The sequence below is a fragment of the Heteronotia binoei genome, chromosome 21, assembly GCF_032191835.1.
Source record: "Heteronotia binoei isolate CCM8104 ecotype False Entrance Well chromosome 21, APGP_CSIRO_Hbin_v1, whole genome shotgun sequence".
Lineage (NCBI taxonomy): Eukaryota > Metazoa > Chordata > Lepidosauria > Squamata > Gekkonidae > Heteronotia > Heteronotia binoei.
The window spans coordinates 84,481,844-84,494,321 of NC_083243.1; the positions used below are offsets into that span (position 1 = coordinate 84,481,844).

General features: G+C 39.9%; 1 protein-coding gene across 4 annotated transcripts in view; it reads right to left on the reverse strand.

The window, feature by feature from the left end:
• The window catches only part of RBM25 (RNA binding motif protein 25), a 38,752-nt gene that overhangs the window by 21,515 nt on the left and 4,759 nt on the right, over positions 1-12,478 (reverse strand). For all 4 annotated transcript variants that reach the window (XM_060261961.1, XM_060261959.1, XM_060261958.1 and 1 more), the window contains exons 2-6: positions 9,344-9,462; positions 9,052-9,101; positions 8,163-8,333; positions 5,775-5,832; positions 3,883-4,043 (exon numbers count right to left, since the gene is read on the reverse strand). In XM_060261961.1, coding sequence (XP_060117944.1) covers positions 3,883-4,043; positions 5,775-5,832; positions 8,163-8,333; positions 9,052-9,101; positions 9,344-9,449 — 546 coding nt within the window. In that variant the 5' untranslated portion in view covers positions 9,450-9,462. The remainder of the gene's footprint in view (positions 1-3,882; positions 4,044-5,774; positions 5,833-8,162; positions 8,334-9,051; positions 9,102-9,343; positions 9,463-12,478) is intronic.

Below are 12,478 nucleotides of genomic sequence, written 5' to 3' on the forward strand. Positions count from 1 at the left end.
GGTGTACAAATGTAACAATGTGTAAAAGATCAGACTGAAACAAGTATATTATCTCATTTAAGGAAAGGGGATTATTATCAAAGATTTCAGGTTTTCACGGCTGGTAACATCATTAGGGTTTGTAGAATCTTTCGGGATCAAGTGCCGTGTTCTACTGGAGAAAGTTTTCCTTCCAGACGTTTCGTTCTCAGCTGCGGAGAACATCCTCAGTGGCGTTGCAGCCGGAGCAGGCGCTCAGACCTTCTTGGCTGCTGTGCATTGAGTGATTATTGTTTAAAGGGGATTATTGTTCAGAGGTGACTGCATAATGAATCACATATGAAAAACTTGATCAACTATAGCCCAATCTTATCAGCTCTCAGAAGCTAAGCAGAGTTAGCCTTGGGCAGTATTTGGATGGGAGACTACCAAGGAATAGCAGGGCTGCTACAAAGAGGCAGCCAATGGCAAACTACCCGAGTCAATTGCCTTGAAAACTCTACAGAGTTCTCAGTAAATTGGCTGTCACTTGATGACAAAAAAGTGGTGTTTTATTCCTGGCCAGATTCCTGACCTTCTGCACAAAAAGCCGAGTCTTGCTATATTACTACTAGTTTCACCCTAAAAAACATCTCATTTAACCTGGCATAATCTCTCTGGTTTGTTATACAAATCAAAAGCAGCTGGAAGAGCCAAAAGGTAGACAAATATGTCCAAACTGACTTTAGTACTTCCTACTGGCAAAATATGCACAAATCCTCCTTACTCAAAACAGTTTCTTACACCATTCTACTTTTCTGTTCCATGCCAGAAACCAGTTTTATGAAGTTTGAGACAGTCAATCAATACCTTTATTGGCATAAAAAAACAGTCAATCAAAACCTTTATTGGCATAAAAAACAGCCATTGTTTGTACTTTCTGAATAGCTCCCAGATTCTCACTCCACTTTGGATGTCAAGGGGGAGTGGTTGACAGGGGGATGGGGGATGGACTCAGTCCAGACAGTAACTTGTGGTGGAGGTAACAGTAGAAGTCAGCAAGACAGTGTGCCTGCAATTGGGATGGCCGAAGCAGGAGGGCTTCTGCCACTCCACCTATCTACTACCTCAAGTTTGCTTCATCATCATATACCTTTATTGGCATATCAATAGTCACAGAATAGACAATAATTCAAGCAATAAATACAAAATCCATCAAATATAAGATTTCATACAGGAACAGAAACAACACTATGAGGAATTCTCTTTAACTTTAAGGACTTCCACAAGAAATTTAGCAACTGCTTCAGTAATTTCAGGAATAAGATCATTATTGAGATTATTATTCAAATGACTATTAGAATGTTTCAAATTAGAAAGCCGCCTTTTGCTAGGGCACTCATAAAAAGGACAGTCCAAGATTATATGATCAATTGTGTCCAAAGAATTAAGACCACAGGGACATAAACACTCATGGCTCGGGATCTGGAGATATCTGCCAGAAAGCATCTTAGAAGGGAATGCATTACCCTAGCCAACAAAAAGGCTCTATGCTGTGAAGGAATATCAAGAGTGTGGAGATACCAGGCCATCCTGCCCAAATGATTAATAAGACCAAGTCTAGTGGGTGAACAAGTATAGAGGGCTGGGCTGATACGAGTTTTTGTTGTTCAATATCTATAAGCCGTTGCATAATAAATTTGAATATATAAGAAGCATCAAATAAAACTAAATCATCAAGTATGATCCCAATCTGGTTGAATTTAAGTTTGATTGTGGCATCTCAAATTGTGTTGCGCAATTCATTTTTCCAAGTTTGCTTCATGTATACCCCAAGAAGTGGACAGATGCCTCAGTTGTGTGAAAAAGACAAGTGGTGACTTTTTGGGCCACCTTCCTTTCTAGGCCAACATATGCATTTGGGCACCTCTTGTAAATGTTGGCGGGGGACAGTGTTCCCTCTAAGCTGAGTTAGTGTGAGCTAGCTCACAGATTTTTGTCTTAGCTCAGGAAGGATGACCCCAGAGCACAATAATTTATGCAGCAGCTCACAACTTTAATGCCAGTAGCTCACAAAGTAGAATTCTTGCTCACAAGACTGTGCAGCTTGGGGGGAACATGGGGGGGGAGTAAATTAAAGAATGCAATTGTGTGTATGTAGGGACATGTGTGTATGGACCCACAAGTGTGCATTCATAAAATGGATAAATTTCTTCGATCCTTACGTTAATATGCAGGCCAGTCACTAAAGGCTGCCTGGGTGTCACTGGTAGAAGCCTCCTGTTCATTGTGGGGGGGAAGACAGACAAGCTGAACTGATTTGTGCAAATAAAATACAGTTCAGACCCAGCAAAAGGATCCAGTCATTAAACAACCTCTGCTTTGCGAATGTGGCTTTTATCGTTTTTCTTTCCTCAAAGGTAATCACTGGGATAGATATGTTATGAATACTAAAGTTCTTGCAGAAGTGCCACACGGTATAGCTGCTTCAAGAAGAAACTGCTTTTCCATGAAGGTTTACTTGTAGGTTATCCAAGACTGCTTATGATTACTCTAAGTAAAAAGTTACTTCAATAATACTGAGGGGCCACTGCCTGTAAAAAAAACGTCTGATCTGAGTACTAAAAAATCCTAAATCAAGTCACAGTGATAGCCACAAGACTTGGCCTTTCCACTGCAAACATCTGCAAACATTTTCCACTGCAAATATCTGTACTCTTTTGTTGTAAATATGTGCAAATTTTGGGAAGGGGGGGTTGTTTTGGCTTTTGTTAGTTAAGATCTGCTAAGCAACTAAGGGAATAAGCAATGAAATGTTCTGTGCAGCTGTCTACACTTTTCTATAGGTACTTTTGTACTACTGTGAAGTTACATCAAAGTGAACAATTTTTTTAAAATCCCAAATTTAACACGCACTGCCTCCCCCCTCCACAAATTTTCTTTTTAAAATGTGGAACTCAGCATGGTGTACTAGTTAGGATGTCTAATCTGGGAGACCCAATTTGAAATCCCCACCCTGCCATGAAACCTGCAGGTGACTGTAGAGCAGTCTCATACACATCCTACCCTAACCCTTATATGGTTGTTTTGAGCATAAAATGAAGATGAAAACAATGTACACCATCTTCAGTTCAACTGAGAAGTTGGTAGTGTGGTATAATAATGAATCAAGTAAATATTTAGAATTTGTTCCATTGTTTTCTGATCTCAACATAATATATTCAAAAAGTGACTTTTACGTTCACATACATATTAACTGGCAACCACCTAAAAGTGTTATTCTGATGTAACTTTTGTGAATTTATGTATTTACCTCTGCAATGAACTCATTTGTCCTCAGGACTAGTCTCAAGCTCAGTGTTCATGTATAAAAGTTTTCAGAATGCTTCTCTGTAAATATTTGATACCTTGATACACATACTGTATATGTGTGTTATTCACGCGCATTCACTGAACAAGGCATTTTCTGGGAGCTCCTCTCCATAAAACTATCTCAAAGATCTACCCATCTACCAAAATTTTTATTTCAACAACCTGCAATCCTGAATTAGCAATCGGAAGGGGGGTGCACACTTTTTATCCTAATAGCCAGATTTGGCCTCAAACCTCCAAATGTTGATCTCTGATATGCAGCTGTCAGTAGAGAAACTGGATTATAAATTCAAAAAGAAAATACAGTTTGTTCTAAATCGGGGGATTTAGAAATTTGCACTAAAAAAATTCCTCTGATCATGAAAATTAGCCATAAAGGAAGTACCTAGTGCTTGTCTTATGAGATATTAACAATATCAGCACAGCAATTTAAAACAGCAGCACATCATAAGCAAAGCAGGTACAAAAATGGCACATAATTCCAAAAAAAGTTTGCTGGTAATTCAGTTGCTTCCCCTCTTAATTAAATGTAGTCATACAAAATATACATACCCCATTGGAAGCCCTTTTCTTTGCCTTCCACTCATCCAGTTGAGCCTTTGTCTTGGCATCAACTTTCACTAGGAGCTTCTTCTCTCCAATTTGAAGATCATGTAGTAATCTGAGTGCCCGTAGTGTGGATTCTGGTTCTTTGTACTCGCAAAACCCAAAGGCTGGAGGTGAATCATTTAGATGTTTTAAAATATTTTAATCAGAATTACACACAATCCAGGAGTACATGCATGCACAGGATGCATTCAGATATCATAACAACTCATGGATTGTGTAACAAACTCTGACTAGTCTACTAGATGGAAGCAACATATCCTTGTTTGCAAATTAACTATTGTTTATCTGCTTCTTCCTTACTCTCTGCCTCCAACTTTTGTAGCCAGGCAAGTGCAAGGGAGCTGCTATACAACAAGCCATGATTTATGAATTCAGAAATCACAACCAATCACAACTGGTACAAAGTGCAATTAACAAACTGGCTACAAATCCCAATTTAAAATCTGGATTGATGCCAAGCAACAAATGCAGGTTTACTGAACCATATGCAGTCAAGACGTCCAAACTAACGGGTCAAGGATGGCCAAACTTGCTTAACATAAGAGCCATACAGAATAAACATGTTTGAGAGCCACAAGACATGAACAAATATTACACACGTTTTTATTAAAACTCTTAATACTTCCTTTGCACAGAAAGATAAAATACATATGTATGCACTTTACAACATGACCATGCTAGGAGGAGACTTTTTAAAAAACAAAAGCTGGGAATAACAGTCCCCATAGAACCAGCATAAGGCTAGGGAATAATTTTTTGGCACACATATATCATATAAATCACTGACCACCACAGTTAGCAAATACACTTCCTACAAGAGCTCTGAAAATAAGGGAGAACCCTGCGCTGCCTTCTTTAATTCCGTTCCTCCTTCCAGTGGCTCTTCTTCCTCAGCTCTTGCACTCTTTCCCTGTTCTAGGTCTCAGGGTGACATCTGTGTTACAGGAGAAGAGCTTGCAAGCCTGCCTATTTCCCCCTCCTTACCCACTTCACACATGGCAGAAATAGTCACCTACCTATGGGTCAGCGCTCAGAGGCTGACTGAGGTCCTGATGCTACATTCACTTACTTGAGAGTAAGCCTGCATTAAGTTCCTCCTTGACCTCCAGGAGCCACACAATATGTGTGAAAGAGCCACATATGGCTCTTGAGCCTCAGTTTTAGCCACCCCTGTCACAGGTCTTTGGATCAAATCTTGATTTATCATCAAAACTGAATGCAGACACACACACACACAATGCCTTTTCAACAATTTTAGCAGTATGATTTATGAATCCATAAACTGTATATTTCAGAACATTTAGAAAATAATCTTTAAAAATAATTACTATACTATAATTCTGGTAGCTGTAGATGATGGGTTCTACAGATTACTTAAGTCACATCCATCTTGTGATGGCGCCTTTCAGTTAAAATCACAGCCATCCAACAATCATAGTTCAAGAACACAATGTTTTTGTAATGTAAGTGGCTGCAGAGGATACCAAATGTGAGCCCTGCTGAATTCTGCCACCCACACCCATGCCTGGTGAATCTGCTAGGGCAGATCAATAATCTGCTAGGGCACATCAACAAACTTTGTTGTGCGGGCCAAATAACCTTGGTCAGCATAGCAATACCAGATCAGAGCCCAAACTTGGCGTGTTGAACTAATAAACAATCTTTGCCTCTCATCTTATATACTTGATAGCTGGAAGCGCAGTTCATAGGACTGAATTATAAATGATGGAGGCTAAAAAAAGATTAATCCCATACTGGTTAAGCATATGCAATGCAAAAATACCAATGAAGTTTGTAATCCTCTTATTTTAAAATTGATGGGATAAAGCACATACCTTGTAGTTTTCCAGATGCTCCTTGAACTCTCTTCCAACTCAAAACCAAACCACATTTCTGTAAATACATATATTTTTAAAGTATGCTTACTTAGACAATGAATCAGTACATATCAGGGCAAAACCAAGAAACCATTCTCAAAAGTATCTCCACAGATTTAATTGAAGAAAACCCTCCATCTGATAGCCATGGGTTAGAATCATTTATTTGGCATTATATCCCTGCGGCAAGTATCATCCTGTTACTCATTAACTCCAACCCCCTTTTGCCTCCACATTTGCTTCTCTAAACACATCAGACTCCTTTAAAAACCTATACTCCATTATCTTCCAGAAGTGTGAATAAAAATAGGCATCTATCTAAAAAGTCTGATTTTTAAAAATTATAGTAAACATCTCTGAAATGAATTCTGACTTCCTTTCTCTTCAGATTCATCATAAATATCTAGCAAAGAGACTAGATTAAAAGCAGCTTTGGGAGCCATTAGAAAAATATGCAAATTCAAAGGTTAATATGATAAATAACCATAAATCATATGTGCATTGTGTTTGGGCTTCCTTCTCACAAGTAATCATAGGCTCTAGTATCCATGAGACTCTATTATGTGCATTATCAAGATCAGACTGGGAGCCCACAAAGGGTAATCTTCTACTCTTCTTGTATGCCCTTCAGCTACCTGGTTTCTGTAATGCAATTTGTTATCATATTATTAATTACTCTATTAATCAAACTGTATGGACATTTACTTTCTATTTCATACCCCTTCTACTGTTTGTGTACATTTGTTCAGAAATGTGCATTTATTCAGCTAACTAGATTCCAACTATACAAATAAGGCTGCAGCTGAATACTTTAAATATTCTTCCTTGCTTATACAAAGGGCTAATGGAAACCTGACTCCTGTCTCAAAGCAGGCATCCTGCAACCTTCCACATTTTCATTCCACCATTCCAGTGCTCACAGTTCTCCCCTTTCCACTTTATTACCACAACAGGCCTCTGACATAGGAAGGGTGATTGGCCTGAAGTCATTCAGCATACTTCATGGCCAACTGGGGATATAAACCCAGTCTCTCCAGGCCTAGTCTGTTACACCACACTGGCTCTCCATTCAGTGCATACAAGCAGCAAAGGGCTGCATAAAAACATTATTAATTTGCAAACTAATATGGCTATATTATTGCAACCAAGTAGCATCCATGCTTATTCAGCAAATAAGTTTTCATAATGAGAAGCTTGATTTAAGATAATGATGCTAATCAGTAAAGAGAACTATCCTAAACTGATCTACTTGGAAGGAAATCCCACATTTGTGAGACTTACTCCTAAGCCCAACAGTGCCATTTTATGCGGAGTTACATCCTCCTAAGTCAACTGAAGTAAAAGGAGACAACTCTGTTTAGGACTGTGCTGTTAAATCACCTGGATTTTTAGCAAGTAGGGATGCCACACCACAAGTGGGACCTGGTGATCTGCTAGAATTACAGCTCTTCTTCAGATTACAGGGATCAGCTCCCCTGGAGAAAATGGACACTTTGGAGGGTGGAATCTATGGCATTGTACCCCACTGAAGTCCTATCTTCCCCAAACTCCATTCCTCAAATCTCCAATAGTTTCCCAACCTGGATCTTGCAACCCTAGTCCCAATCCAAAGTTTATCTCATGCCTTTCCTAAAAACTATTCCCATCCCAACCCTACTCTTTTCTCTAATGCTGTAATCATAGTCAGCACTTAGGCAACTATAATGAATTAACTGATAAAAACCTTTTAGTCCATACCAATTAACTGGGCAATGTATGTTAATCTTAATAAACCAACAACTTTAAAAACTGCAGATAGTAGCACCATCCTAGTACAAGTATTACATACACACACCATCTAAAAACAGCACAGATACTTTTTCTTCAAAACTAGAAGAAGAATTGCAGATTTATACCCCGCCCTTCTCCCTGAATCAGAGAGGCTTACAATTCTCTATATCTTCTCCCCCCACAACAGACACCCTGTGAGGTGGGTGGGGCTGAGAGGGCTCTCATAGCAGCTGCCCTTTCAAGGACAACCTCTGCCAGAGCTATGGCTAACCCAAGGCCATTCCAGCAGCTGCAAGTGGAGGAGTGGGGAATCAAACCCGATTCTCCCAGATAAGAGTCCACGCACTTAAGCACTACACCAAACCGGCTACTATGTTATTCATATGGAAATGCATGCAGATTTCAGGAACATGTATATGATCAACTGTAGTCTCTTCTTCCTCTCATACCTCATCCAATTAGCGGATTGTATTTGTATTTGTATTAGTATTTGGGGTGTTTTGGAGTGAGACAGGATGTCATTAAGTAATGCAAAATTATATTACACCAATAGGACCAAGTAACTCTTCCACTTACTGCAAGAAGCTGCCTTATCAGCATGTCTGAAGCCTTCTCTGATATGTTGCCTACAAAGACTGTGGTTGTGGGACCACTATTTTCATCATTTTCCTTATTCTTTAGACCCGGATGCTCCTTCCTAATTCCCATGTGCTTTCCAACCATTGATACTGTTGTTGGAACCAATACCTGAAAAAGAGGGGAAAAGACTTTAACTTAATTACAATAAGGTCACCCAGGCAAGCTTGCTAGAAAATACTACACTTATAAACCTGTCAATAAAGGGAAACAGAACAATATGTTCAACACGCTAATTCCTTAACACATTAAAAGGAAAGAAACACTATCAACATTATTTAGTAATATGCTTGTTTTAAGTAATTTCCTATTGAATATTTTACCTGAACAAATGTTGTTTACAAGGCTTACTATTTTCAGGCAATTATTTCTGGATCTGATTCTACTTCATGCAAAAGAAAAACACCCAGAAAACATTTTAAATTACTGAAATGAATATCTAAAATAAATCAGATTTCTTAAACAGCTAGATCCTTAAATCTAGAATTTTATGTGAATCCTTTACAAACTGGGAATGTCAGACCCAAAGCTATCACTTTTACTTAAGTTAGGAGATAAATAAATGAGACTGAGCAATGTTTGAAAAAAACCTGTCTCTTTATCAAAACAGAGAGTATCCATCAAACTGACAGCAGTGGTGTAGATGTAATTGTAAAAAGCCTGTAGAAGCTAGGAGGTAAGAATCTATACTAAAGAATGGAAAAAGTATACTCCCAGCTTGCTAACTATAATGTATAGGTAAATATTACTACATTTGTAGCGCAGCAGACATGACAGAGATGACTGTGCTCATAGTCACCACCAGTACTTTATACTATACTACACTTACAGTTGGTGCAGGAGCCATAATACTCATTGGCACCGGAATCATCGGAGTTCCTGAGAAAAGAAGAGGTTATATTAATATAGCAAAGTTGACCAAAGGTTAAATTGTTTTTCAAAGCAAATATTTAGCAAACAGAACAGAACTAGCTGCAACAATAAAGTGCTCCGAGGACAGAAGTACTCCCCAATAAAATATGGCCCAAAAGTAGATTTAAAAGTGGAACTATGAACTACAAAGGTAACTGATTAGAATAACAAAAATTTGGATTAATGGATCAGATTCAGATATAACTTACCAGGAGGTACAGGTGGAGGAAAACCTGGAAACTGTGGAGGCGGAATTCCAGGTGGTAGTGTCGGGATGCCCATAGGAGGGCGATTCAAGTGAGGTGGAAAAGACATTTTTAGTAGTAACCTAGGGAAAAGATGGAACTAATCAGATTCAAAACATGTGCTTTTCTACAGTTGGTTTGCATTTGTACTTTATGCTGTCCCAAAAGCTCAGAATGGGCAACTTTTTGAAAACAGGTTGAAACTTAGGTACCCAGTGCCAGGTTAGACAAAACACCTGGTGTGCCTCATGAAAGTAATCAGATTTTGGTGACATTCCTTTGAAAGATGTTTGCCTCTTTGTAGACTACCCACACAGAACGTCTCATAACAGAGTAGATCAGGCCTGCAATAGTCATTTGTTTGATCATCTTCAGCTGGGTAGTTTTGTGATCCTCACCCTTTTCAGGCTGCTCATATACCTCAAAAAACCTAAAATAGATATGTGTGCAGGGTGTGTGTGATTTATAATGCCACCCTAAGCAAATTACATTCTTCTAAGTCTACCGTAATCAATGGTGCGACTCTGCTTAGAATAGCACTGTTAGCCACTTATAAATATTGGAGTTTATACACCCCCTCATCTGATTCTGACAGTCATGACCAGGGATATCCACTTTAAAAATTATCATTTTAATTCCATATGAAAGGTTTCCTGACCCAATTCTTGATATTTCCAATATTTACCAGGAGAAAAATACTTGAACTCTGAAAGACTTTCACAGGATTAATATTATGCAGACACTGTATCAGGTCTGCCCAACATCATTGATTGTAATGCCCTTTAGATCTAAAGTGCAGCCTCATATGGAATACTGTGAACAGTTTTGGTTACTACATCTCTAAAAAGATACCACATAACTGGAAAAACTGGGCTTTAAAGTTTAAAAAAAGATGGGATGGAGGGAGACAGAATTGAGGATTATAAATTTATGAGGTAGAAAAAGCAGACAGAACCTTTTCCCTTCCTCTGTAACACCAGAACTCAGGAACAGCCAGTTAAGTTAATGGCCAATAGAACCAGAATGAATAAAAAGTACTTCTTCACTTAATGTGGGGGAAGTAGCAATAACCGCAAGCTTAGTTTCAAAATGAGATTTGACAGAATCATGGAGGAAAGGTCCATCAACGATTATCATCCAAGATTACTAAAAGGAATCTCCACATCCTGAGGCTGTAAACCTCTCTAGTACTGAGGCAACATCAAGGGAAGGCCTTGGCCCTCTTGGGGCAAATGGGTGGCACACCAGACTAGATAGACAATGGGTGTGATCCAACAGGTCCCCTCTTATATGTTCTAATGCAGTTTCCCATTACCAGGCCATGCAAGCCTCAATGCCCTGTTCCCCTCTATTTATCTTTGGTGCCACAATGCAGCACCACACTCCAGCCCCTGCCCCCCACACTGCTGCCAACTGTAGCACTCTCTGAGCATCCTCCAGGCGGATGATGCTCAGAGAGTACTACAGAGACTGTGCGCTGGCCAGAAGCCCTCCCCCGTCCCTCTCTGATGTTCAGAAACATCAGAGAGTGTAGGGAAAGCTCCCAGCCAGCGCGCAGTCTCTGTAATTGCTGAACGTCCTCCACCCAGAGAAAGCTCAGGGAGCGATACTGAGACTGTGTGCTGTCCAGAAGCCCTCCCCTGTCCCTCTGATGTTCGGAAACGTCAGAAAAGGATGGGGAAAGCTCCTGGCCAGCGGGCAGTCTCTCAGGGAGCGATACTGAGACTGCACACCAGCCAGGCACGCTCCTCCACCCCTCTCTAATGTTTGGACTACAGGGGAAAAAACCGGGCCATGGGGGGAGGGGGAGTTTGGGAAACCCTGTTCTAATGAGCTTACTACAAAGTGGATCATGATGCAAGAAAGAAGAAGAAGAAGAAGAAGAAGATATTGGATTTATATCCCGCCCTCCACTCCGAAGAGTCTCAGAGCGGCTCACAATCTCCTTTACCTTCCTCCCCCACAACAGACACCCTGTGAGGTGGGTGGGGCTGGAGAGGGCTCTCACAGCAGCTGCCCTTTCAAGGACAACCTCTGCCAGAGCTATGGCTGACCCAAGGCCATTCTAGCAGGTGCAAGTGGAGGAGTGGGGAATCAAACCCGGTTCTCCCAGATAAGAGTCTGCACACTTAACCACTACACCAAACTGGTTCATTGCCAAAAGGCAATGAACATGTTGGAATATTAAGATACAGTGCAGTATATTTTTACCTGAAAAGATATGAACGTTCTACATCTAATGTGCAGATATTACCAACCTCCTAAAATTCAATACAGTGCCACTCAACATCCCACTCTACACCATGACAAGTGGAAGAAGAGTCTGTTTCACAATCCCTTTCAGAAAGAACATCTTATGATTTAAAACCACACAAGTACTTGTCAGTACAGCTCTCCTTTAACATGCAACTCTTCGTATTGTATAAATTTCACTACTCAAGAGAAAGGAAACCTATTTCAAACATTCAGCAGTTAAGTGACTCAAGTACTTGCTTTAAGTTTAGTGGATGGATAAGCAATTTTTACATATTGGTATGGTTACCATAATTTAATAGAAATCAGTACACTAGAACAGTTTGAAGTACATGTACACTTTTGGGCTAGGGGCTGAAAGAAACTCAGTGTCTTTCTTAAAGGTGTACTAGCAAACAAGGGGGCAAGAGGACCTTACGCTGAACAAGAGTCAGCAGTGTGATGAGGTAGCTAAAAAGGCAAATGCAATTTTGAAGTGTATCAACAGATGTATAGTGTCCAGATCACACAAAGTATTGCTTTACTCTGCTCTGGTTAGACCTCACCTAGAGTACTGTGTTTGGTTATAGGCACCCCAATTTAAGAAGGATATAGACAAGCTGTGCAACCAAGATGCTGAGGGGTCTGGAAACCAAGTCCTATGAAGAAAAGTTGAAAGAGCTGGGTATGTTTAGCCTGGAGAGGAGATAACTGAGAGGTCATACAATCACCATCTTCAAGTACTTGAAGGGCTGTCATACAGAGGATGGTGCAGAATTGTTTTCTGCTGCCCCAGAAGGTCAGACCAGAACCAATGGGTTGAAATGAAATCAAAGGAGTTTTTGGTTAAAAACATTAGGAAGAGCT